The sequence below is a fragment of the Ooceraea biroi genome, chromosome 3 (genome assembly GCF_003672135.1).
Source record: "Ooceraea biroi isolate clonal line C1 chromosome 3, Obir_v5.4, whole genome shotgun sequence".
Taxonomy (NCBI): Eukaryota; Metazoa; Arthropoda; class Insecta; order Hymenoptera; family Formicidae; genus Ooceraea; species Ooceraea biroi.
This window is the reverse complement of record NC_039508.1, coordinates 5633912-5649160: the sequence shown is the minus strand read 5'-3', so window position 1 is coordinate 5649160 and position 15249 is coordinate 5633912. Positions and strand designations below refer to the sequence as shown.

The 15249-nt window shown below is 39.5% G+C and overlaps 1 protein-coding gene across 7 annotated transcripts in view; it reads left to right on the top strand.

Annotated features, from left to right (window-relative positions):
* Window positions 1-7944: 7944 nt before the first annotated feature.
* LOC105277484 (hemicentin-1) overlaps window positions 7945-15249 on the top strand; it is a 151251-nt gene continuing 143946 nt past the window's right edge. For 5 of the 7 annotated variants that reach the window (XR_893626.3, XR_893627.3, XR_002193148.2 and 2 more), the window contains exon 1: window positions 7948-8831. Coding sequence is in view for 4 of the 7 variants with exons in the window: in XM_011335867.3 (XP_011334169.2) it covers window positions 8741-8831 (91 nt within the window). In the remaining 3 variants the exon portion in view is untranslated. Of the gene's footprint in view, window positions 8832-15249 lie in introns of all 7 variants that reach the window. The other 2 variants (XM_026968369.1, XM_020031033.2) reach the window with 2 other exon arrangements.

Here is a 15249-nt window from a genome sequence, read left to right as displayed (position 1 = left end):
AATAGAAGAAAATTAAGGGTGATAGATGTTTCCCTGTGTTTTCCTTTTGTGTAAATCAGTATAAATCAGTGTAAATCAGTGTAAATCAGTGCAATTTATTTTGCTTTGGAATATTTTTCTATATACAATAGATTTGTGCATGTTTACCCGCAAATCGTTGAATGAAAAATGGTATAAAGTTAAATGAAAAATTATAACTTTCTAAATTGCAAATCTGAATTCTCATTCAAATCTTCTTATAACATGTTTAAATAAAACTGCTGAATTAGAAAAGATCAACCAGTTGAATATATTTTTCTTTATAATTACAAAAAGTAAATTATAGAAAAAGAACAATAAAAAATTTGCTAACTATTTAAGTATTATGCTCTTTAAAATATAAAAATGTTTAGCAGATTTATACCATTACTTTACTCAATAGTATTATTTTCCATAGATAAATATGACTGTTCAAATGCCGTCAAGTAACATGGCACTTGCATTTCGCAAACTCACGCCAGATTTAACGTCATTTAGAATTCATGAATACTTGCTCGCGTCAATAGATTATGCAATCATGTTGCGATATTTAATCTTTCACTGTTTACATATAAAATCGCAATGCGGTTAGAGAAATGGATAGAACTACGTCATCGAGAGAGATTGTAGATAGAAATTTCGTCGAATTTAATTCACGAGAATATCACAGAAACGTCCATCGTCAAAGTATGGCGGAGCAGTCCAGTTTTCGTGCATTTAGTAATTACTTTGCTCGTGTACACGTTAGTTTCGCAATTGCGTCGATTTTTAGTTATCTAGGTAGGTTTAACATTCGTAGTTTTGCATTCGTACTTCGCAGTTATTATTTATGTCTTCAAAAGGATATATAATTTTATAATTGCCGTAATTATATTTTGCTCGCCTACACATTTTTAGATTTCGCAATCACCGCGTTTTTAATTTTAGTTTTTCTTCCACATTTAATTAAATTAAAGTAAAATATCGCGTAATTTTTGTTCACATGTTACGGAAAAAAGCTCTTTATAAAGATATTGCGGAGCATTCTCCCCAAAAATATTGCAAAGCGATTTCTGGGAGGCAACGTAAGAGCTTTGCAATAAACTTCGCTATCTTATTATTACGACACAGTCGAGTATGAGAACTTTAAATATTTGATAATTATCATATATTCATGTTGATTGCATATATGGATAAATTTTATGCTTTGATGACATTTAATCTGCGATTACTTTTTCTGCATATTTCCTCACGTATCGTAAATAAAGTGTAGTACTAAACTATTTTAAAATTGGCTGTTTCACTATGTAATATTCATCGAAGAAATTCGTAAATTCTGTTCCAACGTAAATATTCATTAAATTCCATTAAAAAGACAATATCGTGAGTCGCGAGTGTAAATGTGAAGTGCGCATGTGAAGTGTAATCAGCGAAGCACAGAGTAGGAAGTGCAACTGGCGAGGGAAGTGCAAGAATGAAGCAGAGCTACATAAGATTCCAGATGTGAGAGTTTCCAGATGCGGAAGGTTCCAAGCGACCGATTTCATCGGAGAACTACGACGAACCATGATCAACATCAAAGGTTCTCATTCTACATTGGTGAGTGCTTAATTTCAACGCTCGTAAAATAAAATGTCACGTAGTATATGTAGTCCATAAATCGCATTGACTTTTAGAAATAGTTAGAGTTCAATTTAGAAAAGAAATTTATTGGATAATTATGCATAGTGTAACTGACACTCGAGAGATTGTCTCTAATATTTTTAATATTAAGTTTCCTTACATCAAGTAAGCCGATAGAATTTTTTCAATCTAAGATTTATTATCGATTGTTTCCGTCACAGTCAATGTATCGTGGTAATATAAATTGTATTACGGTATCTCAAGTACAGTATTGTCATCTTTTATAAAAATCTTCCAATCCCACCATCAACAATGCCCTCAGCACTATTCTCGCAAAATGTCGGTCAAATCGATGTTAAATTACGAGTGACAACGATGGAAATATACGTTTCTATGCGTTTTTATAGTCTACCGTTTCGTATGATTTAAGCGTATAGGGAGACTGCATCCCTCAACAACGCCAGCACGTTTATACGGATCGTAAAAAAAGAGGAAGGAAAAAGTCGTCGACTTTACGGACGAACATTCTCGATTGCATATTCCACGTTATATTCCGTTTACGTGTGTAAATACTTTAAACGCACTTGAACCGTGGGATACTAAACTGCTAGAAGAAAAATTTCACGCTTCTTGACGTTCGATCGTAAAGTCTCAGCTATGCCCGCGCTTTATTCTGTTATAATGCGTCTTAAAACTTCTTTCATCAAGTTTATTACGTTAAATCCGCGTGACGATCCGCGTAATCGGTGTGACTTCCAGACACAGTAAAAGTTACATTAAATTATATATATATGAAAGAATAATCCTTACGTAAAAAGTGTTTACTTCGGCTTTAGCGATCTAGGACGCGTGATATTAAATTCTCATTCTATCGCGAGAACTCCGAACGTGCTATCCTCTTGAAAAAGAAACTCCCTATGAGCATTCGGATCAAATAATGACGTAACATGTCCCATTTGCATTTCGCATTTTTCATCCTCGTCTCGGCGTATTCATGATTTCATGACCAGAGGCATGCTTATAATTTCACTCCCAATATCCAGGAGGGTTTCTCATAAAGGTGTGTTCGCTCGAGGGAATCGCACCGCGTAATGAAATTAAAAAACTATAGGTCGCTATTGTATTGAGTTTTAATAGAAGTCTCGAAGAATGAGATGAAACACAGATGAACCATACAGAAGTGCGCGTGTGAAATCCTGTCCGAAAAAAAGCTGACGTGCAAACTTCCCTCGTAGCTTCATCGGATCGGTTGCCTGAATGGTTAAGAGGGCAGAAACTTGTTAGCTCACCAATTCAGGTGGACAAAAGCTGACGATTCCAGGCATAGGCTTCTAGGACAGCGACAACCAAACTGTCCAACCCTCGCATTGTCCAATGTTCCCTCATTCGTCCTCGTCATTGCTTTCCGGGAGCTCGTCCGCTGAGGATGAAGAATCATTTTGTACCCTTCACTGTCATCCCGCAAATGGCCGAGATCAATACTATTAGCCCTTGGATAACTCCGGGCTAAATGAAAATCCTTTTAAGTACGTATTTCATATATAGGAACAAGTTGAGTCGATCAAATAGTGTATCGTAAGTCCGGCTTACTTTGTTCTTTATAAAACAGTCGATTCCTCCTTTTACAATGCCGTAGTAAAAAAACGTATATTCTTTCATAGTGAAATGAGATAACACTCTAAGAGTAAAGATACTGGAGTTTACGGTGCAGCAATAAACGAGGCGAAACTGTGCAAATCAGTTCGCTATCGCTTGAGGGACCTTTCTTAAGCTTTTCCGAAGTGAGTATTTCTGTTGGAAGATTACCGCGCGTTCGGAGCAAATTATTTGCATCCAACTTCCGTATAATATTTAATGGATTATGCGACAATGTCACGCAAACGTGTGGCGTAGAATGAGATAGCATTAGGGAACGAGAGTCACGAAAGTGGAGCACGCTATACCATTACCGTCGCTCAAGCTAGAGGAAATCATTAAAAGACAACGTTAAGTGTTTTTTTTTTCATCAACGAGGCGGTCGCTATTAGCTAGTGCATTTACTTTTCAAATAATCCGATTGAGTAAAATTTCATCCTTTCTGCCAAATAATGATTTCGATGAAAATTTAATTTAATTTAAAAATATTGCCCGTTAATTTAAAAGAAGAATAACATTTCGCTGATTATTCGCATCTTTCGACAAGCGTATTGTACATTATTTCAATTTTCATCACTAATTATTGCGAGAATACACGGGTTCGCGAATCTCATGAACAGCCTAGCAATGAGTTTAGCGACCGTAAATTATATGCGTAAGCCATATTATGCTGTTGGTAATTCGAATCATCCGGTCGAATGGCTCGGGACTTTTTATCAGCTGCCAGGATTGCTGGGAGGTAGGATCGGAATATTGGAACATTTTCAGGAGAATTTCTTCGCTATGGTGACGACAATTGCACCCATACTACCTCAGTCCGGATCCTTAGGGATCACCCCCGGTTCGAAAGATTACGGTCGACATCTCCGACTACAGTATTTCGATGAAATCTTTCCCTCTCCGCGGTGAAAAACGGGAACCCCGATAAGATTGCATCCGACCGGCGGAGTGGGCGCCGTGATATATGTACCTTGTTCACTCCAAGTCTCTTGATTAATTATTATGAGAATAATCTCAGTAAGATTATCGTTCCTAGCGTCTCACGGTTCGATGTGCTTGCATGCGCGATTTTATCGCGTATTTCGTCGAAATTATCTCTCGCCGTACGTCCCACATTATAAAAGAGGAATGCGTTTTAACCGATGGCAATGAGGGATTCTCTTATAGCTCGCCGTTTAAAGCAGAACGCGATATCCGGACGGTCTATTAAAGTACCTGCAAGATATTGATGTATCGACTGGTACTTGTCGAATATGTCGCATGCGTGACACATATTTTAAACGTGACTGACACGTACACACACGGGAAGAGTAAAATTCTTACTTTGCGTGTCGTAAATAAAAAATATATATGTTTCGCGTTGTTTCCTTCCCCTGCGGATTCTATCATTCGACCGTGAATGCTGCCATTTTTAACCGGAGGCAAACAGACGGATACGCTCTAGACATTGCCAACAGACTGGGCCAAACTATTTTGGAAACATGATTTCAATGCTCTCTAGCTTCGTATTTGAATAAGAATCATAAAATGAGAACATCTCTCATCGCAAAGGTATGTTGATGAGCATTCCATTAATGTGTATGTGCGGTGATCGTTTATTAAATAGCAAATAGAATGTAACTCATTAACAACTATTACGCGGAAACATACGCCGAATCTTGCACGTAGAAACTTGCTTTAATTCGTTTAGGAAGATTAGGTCAGCGTGCAGCTCGACTGTTGAAAGTTCGTCTGCAAACTATCTGGGCACAATTGCCGGACGTCCTGCGTGTTCACATTAGAATTATGGTGAAATAGTTCGGCTCTCTCGCTCGCGATGGGGACGTAAATACTATTGTGCAGTGCACGTTCGAAAAACCCTTTATATAAAGCCGGAGAAGTAGAAGATGGAACGGCAAAAAGGAACAGCAAAATCACCGGCTCTGAAAGTCGCTATCCTGGCACGTGTTTGTCATGATTGGCCTGCTTTTTCTTATATACGTATTTCCTGCGCCAAAAATATCTCGCGCTATGATTTTTCTGTTACAACAAGCGTGAAGATATCTGGATCGGTTTTTACGGCGCTGTAATAATTCTTTATGCGCAAGAAAACGTTAAACTTTTACCTAGTCTGTATTTTGCAATTTCACTTTTAATCTTTACAAAACACTTTAATTACTACAATAATTTAAAAAGCTACGGAAATAACATAGAAAAAAAGGTGATTCGATTTAAGAGAATAATTAATTTTTAATATTATCATAAAATATCGTGCTTCTAAAGACGCGCTATTTTAAATAAGAAAAGGAATAGTTTGATTATTAATGTTCTTATATTCTGCTGGCGTTCACGCAATGAATCGAGTAATAATTAATAGTATGGAAATAAAATTCCGCTTACAAAATCGATTTATCGCCAAACGTGTCGTCCATTTAAATGTGCATGGACTGCACGTGCGAATTGCATATCAGAATATAGATAATTAACAGACTTCATTCAGAGGATGCAGATCGTCAATAGCATATTTTTACTACGTGCCTTATTATTATCAATATAATAGCTTGTCCTTATATTTTACTGTGCATAAGTAAGTAGCAGAAAATTTAATTTAATTTATTGTACCTTGGAAAAATATTCAATACGACAATGAAGAACAAATACCTGCCTTATCAAGTCGGCAATTAATCAATTTAATCACTATGGCAAATATCTTTTGTTAAATAAATTTGCATATTTCTATTTTTTTATTGCTTCCAGAAATACAAAAGAAACAAACAGAAATAAAAGTGTTTATCGAAAATGTACTTGAGTGAAGAGAAATGTCCACTTTATTTTAGAAACATGCACCAGGACACTTCGTCTTGTATATTTCGTTTCGCGCCAAACGTGGCACGAAAATATCTTTGTTTCGGACTTTTAACGTTTCCAAACAATACCTCAACGGTTTATATACCGCCGTGAAAGCATTTGAAATACAGAGAGCAGTTAGTGTCGCAAGAACGCAGACGCTATTTTGCGCAACAGTCCAGAAAGGGGGTATCCACGGTTGGATGCACTTTTATGTGTGGGTGACGTCCGATCTTCTTTTGCTTTAGCAATATTTTTCAGTGTCACAAAGCGTGTCACGCGAAGCACGTATACCATTGTATCCGGGCCAGGATACATCTTCACACGATCCTCAGTATCACGCCCAAGAGTTTCATTTAATTCTCGCGGAAAAGCGTACAAATCCAATCCTCATATCGTCCATACGCGGCACGTTGCTTAAAATCGATACGTTTAGCTGCTTACAAATAGGATAATGCTTTTATCGGCTTTTATAGATTGTTTACAACTTTTGTTGTTTCGATATGCTCATCGAGAAAATGGTGTAAATAACTGGAATCATCAAGAACGATGTTCTTTATCAAAGTTTATTTGATTCAAAGAACAAAACAAAAGTTTATTTGATTTACGAGAACACGTTTGAATTTAAGAAACCTTCTTTTATTGGTGAAATAAATTGCATTTTTGTATACGAATGTAAAATCTATTTTCAACATGATAACGCAACATCTGTTAACAGTTACGTTCGGTTGGAACTTTGTTTCCCACTTACCAATATCAATATCATTTTTTATAATTAAACATTTACATTTTATAATTAAATATACTTTTATATATGCATTGACATTATAATATATCATATTCTCGCAAATGAAACTTATATGGACATTTTTGAAATTAATCTATATGATTCATTAAAAAATAGTTATTAAATTCTCGACTACCGTTTCTCATAATTTCAACAACGACTTTGTTAACTATATTAATAATAGCAAAACTAATAAAAGTTAAATAAAAGGAATTACATTCATTTCTTCTCATTACAGTATGAAAATTACAGTATGAAAATGATTAGATAGAATCATTAAAAATACTGATTATTAATTAAAATTAGTAAAGTAAGCATTTTATATTTACTACATGTGATTGAAGTGAACAAAACTTTTCATTCTTGGTTTTTATTAATAATAACTTAATAATTAATCAACAATAACGTTTTAATGTAATTAAAAACGTTCTTTCTCGTTAGAGATCTAAAATTTATATTGCGGCCAAAGCGTAATTAAATAATCTCGAAAATGCACCGCGCTCACGTGCTACCATTTATCGAGAGTATTTCAACATTAAAAATAAACCTTTCATCCCACATCGTTATATATAAAAGTAATTTAATCACGTGGCGTGTCAAGCGCATCGCAATCACGCCGACCTCAGCCTCCGCATTCGTACCGCGCCCCCGTACGGTCGTACGATCTCCGAGTGCGAGCGCGACCTACCCCAAGTCCGCCCTTGGCATCAATCGCTCGACGCCGAGGGATGAGTCAGACAGCAGGGTGACTTCTCCGCGCACTCGAGTGAAGCTGAATCGTACGGAAAATCTTAATTTGGCGTCCTTTGGTGCACCGGCATCTTCGGTGTCTGTAAGACGCGTTCCGCCACCCCGCCCCCCCGCCCCCCCCCCTTTCCACCATGAGCAACCCTACCAGTGCCCACCCGATTGCATCTTCCCCCGCGTCTTTTCCCACCTGCAGCCGCCCGCATCCCCCTCGGGGTCGGACGAGCTCCTCTGGCAGCCGGTTGTCGGCTTCCCTCGGTTAGGGACATGCGCAGCGACCCGCAGAACGACAGGTGCGCGCCGCGCCGTCGGCCGCGGATCGCTTAGTTTCGGGTAAGCGCACGATTCGCCTCTGCCACTCCACCTCGCCTCGAGACGAGCCGACCCGCCAGTCGCTCGCGACTCTGTCTCTGGCTCGGTTGCACGCTCCCGTCTGACAGCCGTCATCGTCGACCTCCCTTCTTTCACGACCGCCCACGAGTCCATCGTAGGGAGAGAGATCGGTTCCGGCGAGAGATCGGAGGCGGTCTCGCGTCCCGCGTAAAATCGTCCTCCGTCACGTCGTTCTCGTTCTCGTCATCGTCATCGTCGTCGTCGCGAGAGGATCAACCCCGCGCGATCCCGCTGTCGACGCCCCGGAACCGTCCAAAACCGAAGTGGAGAATTCACCGTTGCTTATCGAGCGCGCACGTGTTCTCCTCTCCTCCGTTCGTTCCGCCGTTCTCTTGCTACTATCAGTCTTGTCTCCCTCGGGAAACCGACCGCGGGCTTCGATCCTATCGGAAATACTGAGTGTGCTCCTCGCGTTCTTCATTCCTGTCGAAGAATCGTCCCGCTCTCATCCCTTTGACGTCGATCGATTTTCGCGATCATCCCTCGCGATCGTACTGACATCACGATTCCGGAGTGCTGGTGCGGGTTCCCACGCGAGTGGTGGTCCACGTTTGAGCTGACGAAACAGTGAATCTGCCGGTTTCCGGTCATACGCGCGGTGATTGTGGATCGCTGTGGCTATATTTTGGTGAACGCCGTCGTACGGTGCGCTCTTGATGAATGTGGTGCGCTAGGAAAGTTTAGACCCTTCGACAACCAACCCGGCAATCCCCAGCTGGATTCCTCTCGATCATGCGTCGGGCACAGGGTCCCATCCGCAGGACCGCGGCGATCGTTCTCCTGTTCCTCGGCGGATCCGCCGTTCTGCTGCGCGAAGCCAAAGGTGAGTTCTACCGTTCCAAATTTTCCGCGCCTGATCGATCCGCGAATAAATCCGGGATTATCGGCTGGGAGGGTTCGGATCCGGATACACGCGTGATGTGTAGCACGCGTGACAGCTGCTTGTCCAAACAGGCCGCGCGATGTGGCCCAGGATCGCAGGAAGCTCGTGAGCAGAAAAATTCAACGTGTCATCTGAAATATCGCAGTAAAAGCGAACGTGCAGAAAAATTCGCGCGCGCGATTGGTGCCAGCTTTGCTTCCATCAGGTTCTAGAATCAAAATTACGCCCTCCGAAAATCACGATCATTGTCGACGTGAAACTTCTGCCACCATAAAATAAACTGTGCCGCGAAATCTACTCCAGCGAACCATCTAAACGACGTTTTATCATCCATAAATAAACGAACGTAAACGGTTACGATGCTATTCGCGGAGCGGGTTTTCTCGGTAGCTGTTAGTCACTCCGGACGGCACAGTTTTCGAACGCTGAAGGCTACGAACTGCCGTAATACGTATCTATGAATACTTTGATATATATTTAATGATGAAGCAACAGAAAAGAACGGTGAGAAACGAAGTTACGCAAACTCATGTATCTAAGCAACAAAATACTTGGAACGTATCAATCTCCGCGACATTCTTGCAATTTATCTTTCTAACGTGTTTTGTCAACGTGGTTAGAATTATTTGAGATGATTAATCACAATACCTTGAATCATTCGTTATATTCTATTATCGTATTTCATTATTATTACATATTTGTGTATCGTTACGTTACAAAGATAAATAAAAGAGCTCACACTGAAAAAAATCTGGTTGCTTTAATTAAAAATCTGATAAGTTTAATCAGACTATCTGTTGGAAAATGGACAAATCAGAATTCCTTTAGGTAATTACCAGATTATAGTAGTACAGTCTATTAAACGTTCTAGTTATAAAATATCCAGTCCTATCGTGATAACTAGAAATTCTGCTTGGTTTAACCAAACTGCATTCTATCATGTATACGTCTTGTTGGTACAACCAAACCATTCTTCTCAGTGCACTCACGACTGGCACTGTTGCAAGAAACAGGACGAAACGGATGTGGATTTATACAATACATGACATAATATTAATCCTGTTCGCGAAAATGGCCTAGAATGAGGATAACAGAAAATGCACGGCAAGCTTAACAAACAAGTTGGGCTCCTTAATGTCTCCCCGAAGAGTTGAGAAAGCCAACGGAAAGAAACGGGCCGACGAGCTGGGAAAACAATGACGCTCGCCGAGCAGAAATTCAGAGAAAAGCGCTTTTATGTGCACAGAGTATAATTTCCCTCGCGGAAAAGCGGCGTCCGTTGTCTCACCTGCGAAACGAGATTTTAATGTTGCACGAGTGGCGGACGCGCGCGCGCGCGTGCGAGTGCAGCGCGAGGACGGACCTCGCGTGTTCAAGGCCGTGGAATAATAGTCAACGTTGTCGCATACAACCCCCGGATGTATGCGCGGCCATTGAAAATCAGATGAAAGGGAAAGAAACGGACACGATATCTGCACATCTTGAGGGGCTGCGGAAAAAATTCAAGCCGCACGTAACGTCCTACGTCGGCATTCACACGTGCACACATACACACATACCCGTATGCACCCGTTATTCGATACGTCCGCGCGCATGCATGCGTATGCACTACCGCGCTCGTAATCAAACTTCTGTATCGACCGAAAAAAAGCTGTCCGCGATCGCGCTTCACCGTGAATTCCGATATCGCGAGAAAGAGCGGAAAAAAAAAGGAAATATTTTCGCACTCCGTTTTCCCCTGTATTCTTCGGTATTTCCTCGAACGTGTCGTTACACCACTCGACGCGCCAAGGTGCGGATTGAGATCACGGATTTCGCGAATATCGAACTACCCTCTCCACCTCCCCACATCCGGAGCGAGGCATCATTCCCCATTGGAATTTCGCGTACAAATTTGCCGTCAATTTTTTCCGTAAGACTTGCTGTTATTCTGGCCGACTTTACATCAATGTTTACTCATTCGTATTTTGTGTAGATTTTCTTTTTCGTACCTCGCGAAATTACCACTTTGCGCTCATATACGTGGCGAAAAAAGCATATCGCAGGATAAAAATTAAAAATAGGGATACGCAACTAGCACGTCAATATACTGGTGTGGCGATGAGCGAGCTATTTAAATATACCCGTCGAGAATAAATTTAGCGGACCCTTTCTACGTTATTATGCGATGCATACATAGATGTTATCTCGTGTGAAAAAATGTATAAATCGTCACAAGTTGGTTTGGCCGTTGATGTGTATCTTTGCATATAAACGACATCCTAAAAATCACTTAGCGATATTCCACGGTGTTAGTTCTGTAACTTTCGTTGCACGAAACAATTTGGAACTATGTGCGCATGAGCGATATATCATCGCGTGTCGCTCATGTGTTTAGAGAAGAGTTGTAGGTACCGTATAATTAAGTCACGGCTAAAATTGGGAGTAAAATAATCCGCGCAATTCTTCAAACATGGAAAACGTTGCACAAATGATGGAAAAGTTATAATAAAAAATTGATATTTTAACGAGTAATATTTAATTTCTTATAATCGGCTTATAATACAGAATAACATTTAATCTTTTACAGTCAACTTAATGAATATCACATAGTGTATAATATGAAATAATGTAATATTTTACACAATTCAATAATTGTGCAAATTCTAATTATAGATGATTTTGCAATGAAATTACGTATGAAATATGCCGAATTTAACTGTTTAATAACTGTTTTGCCAATGCTTAATGAACACTTGCACGAAAGTTTACAAGCGGTTCGTAAGGATGGTGCCTCAAAATAAAGTCTTACAATTAGATGTGCATTGCATATGATCATCTGCGCTGCACTTATGCACCGTGCGCGCAATTATGTGCGGAAATACTTGAAATTCTGGTAATCTGGAGGCGGGTCACGTGTTGGCCAAGTCCCAAGCAAGTTCTAAATCCGTGTGGCCGTTCTCGCTCGCGAACTAACAAATATAATACGATAGGCCCGTGAAGCGCATTCGCGTGCTAATGCGGCAAACGCGAGCGAGCAAGTGCAACAGAGGCTTTCTAAAAGCGGCGTCGACCGCTTGGAACGCGATATGTCGCATCCGCATAGCGATAATGCACAAATGTGTAGAATAATGCAAATTACGGGAGTTGTATTGCTTGTTGCTTCACAGCGCACAAAATTAGAAGCTGGAATCCGCCCGACCCGATGAAAACGGGTCCCGATTGTAAAAATGTATTGACATAATTTCTTTATATATGATAAATTATATTTTTAATTATTTCTACTCACTTTCTTCTTCCTGCGAATATACAAACTTTACTTAGCAAATATATGACGCAGAGGTACAAAATGTTTAAATCGTGGCCGATTTAATTGCTTTAAAGTCATGTATAAAATAGAGATTTTGTTGCCTCATACTATACGAATACACACGCCTCTATTAAATTCGGTTTAAAATAAACCAGCAATCGAGAAGGGATGTCGAACTGGATATATTTAATACGCATGTTGGGATAATTCCAATAATGGGTACGCGCACATATTACACAATCAATAAAAACTGTTACTCAAAACGAGATTCAAATATATATATATATGGATTTACCATTGTAATATTCTTTTTTGTTTGTAGTCATGTCAAATATTTTCCACGTAGTTTTCTATACGCTTGCAATATTATCATAGCACTCTATAAAATAGCGGAAAGCATTTTGTTTATCATTCTCCAATTGTGAGCTTTCTTATGGTAACAATGCCATATTTCCATTTTTACAAAAACGTAATATGCAATTGTTTTAAATTTTATTTTTCAATGTCTTTATATAAATTTCAATTTAAGATTGTTACATGGTGGCAGGAAAAAAGTTTATAAGCTGTAAATGCTTATGACGATATGGGAAAAATATAGTGGTCGAAGCGTAAACTTGTCACAAAGAAATGTCAAAGTGACGTTGCTTGCATGTACGAACATATGTAAATTCCACATTTCACATTTTCGATGCATGAAAGTTTCCTGATATTTTCTGATATTTTCTGGACGACCACACCCAGGCTGTACTGTCGCGGAAACGGGCGAGCTTAGTACAGCAGCCACAAGTGCAACGGATACTTGTTTTAGAATACGTCTGAACTTTTAAGTTTCATAAAAAATATAGCAAGAAAAAGCATTATTAAATTTAAGAAAAGAAAACTTTAAGAAATACAGTATCGCATCTCGATACAATTGTTTCATTGATTATCGTTGAAAAAATGCACAATGAGAAATGGATAACATTTGATTAGTCATAAATCACAATTAATAATTATCATATCGCAGCATGTTTGAGAAGTTTCCAAGTTGTTTTAAACTAAAATAAAACAAAAATACTCTGGTATAATGTGTCAGATATATGTGTTAAATCGATAAATATGAATAAAAGTACTCGTTCGCACATAATATCGCATTCGAACTTCCGCAACAGATGTTTCCTCAAGTGCAAGCTCTTAATTAATTAGGAATGTCTGATTGCAAATTGTTAATATCAAATCTCTCCGGAGTGTACCGTGTAATGAGACATTAACTTGTCTATAATTACGTAAATTACAGCACATCTCGTCACATGTTCTCGCGACTAACATGATATCATTGCTGTCTCTTGTAACATTATTTCGGTTTGCGCGATACACGTGAAATATGATATAACGGAATTCTCATCAGAAACAGTTTGTCAGAAATTTCGTTCCAGGCTTTGTTTCGCGACTATCAAAAGCTCCGTCAGCTCGTGCAAAGTTTTATCGATTTACATTCAGAAGGGTGCTGTCAGGGAATATTTAATGATAGTCGCACCACCAGAGGAAACCCTAGATCTCTAAAGTACTCTCCTTTCTTGGAAAACTTTTGCATGAAAGTAAGCAAAAGTACGAATTTTCTTAACAATATCCTCCTGCACTCTTTCGAACATTATTCTTATAATAGTAATAATAAGGAGACAGTATCTCAGTATGGAGATACTGTCCACTCTTAAGAAAATAGCGGAACGGTCGGAATAGCTACACGAATCAACGAACCGTGAAAAAGTGGGGTCTGAAAATAAGAGGTCTGGATTCCTCTGTATAGAGCATTCCACACGTTTCTTTCTGATCGCAAATACCTGGATAAAATTACAATTTATTCTTCCTTAGCAAAAATTTCACAGAAGCTCATAATGTTTGCTTAAATAATGTTTTAATAGTTACATCTGAAGATTCTACATACAAAACCTTTGTTTTCAAATGATTGAAAAGTTTAAAACTCATTATTTTCTATCTTAATTATATGCATACATAAATTTACGTATGTCAGAGAAGAAGCGAATAGTTCTTGCACTTAAAGTTAACTTTAGTTTCTCCTATTATGTCATTTACGTCAAAGAAGTTACGAAACTGGCGACAATAACAACGGATACGATGTAAATTATCGCACTTAAGGAGTTTCCTCGAAATTTTCAGAGATAGAAAAATAAGTACACTTTCCTCTCTCTCTCTCTCTCTCTCTCACGTTTTAAACACACACCGGCCGGATATTCCTGGTTCGTCCGTGATAAATTCGATCGCAGTACTTTCCGGGCATATACTGTACATTAATCAAACTGACCGCGTGCGAGCACTCGAACGAAATAATTATATCTCAGCCGGTGATCCCACAAGTTTTCCCGCTCGCTCACGTGCCCTTACTTAACAACAGAAATACGCGAAAACATTGTTGCCCTGTTTCACGCTTATCAATCCCGTTAGCTTGGAAAGTTTAAATGAAATAAGTTTTCGGGCGGATGTAGCGTGTATGTGCCTTACATAACTTTGGCGTCATCCCCGGCTCCGGCGCCAGCTCGTTTCGCGAGAAGCGCGCTGCTGCAGACGGAAATAATTACCCTTACCGCAGGTTCACACGATAATAATAATTAGACGCGTACTTTTCGCACCCGGTACTCACCAACGATGCCGGGTATCGCGCACATATCTTCATACACCGAGTATCGTTCAGTAAAAACCGCGAACTTCCGCTATTCCAAGGGTCTTTTTTAGTTTCATCGTGAAAAACTGTGACTTTTACCTCGCGAAATGCACGGTGGGTCCGAATGGCTTCGCGAATCGTGCAATTTAACAGCAAACGCATTTACCTTCATTTACAGTTGCGCCACTTACGCGAACGATTGCGGTCTTTCGATTTTCTGTGTAAATTTGCACTTAGAGGATTATCCTTATCGAGACGTATCAGGCAGGCGATACCAATTCCGGTCGATGCAAATTGTAGGTAAAGCATCGATAGAGAGAGTTAGTTCGCAAATTCGATGAATAGTCTCACTATACATGTCTATTCTGAGATAAGAAGATTACATCGACGTATGTGTACTCTATCCATAC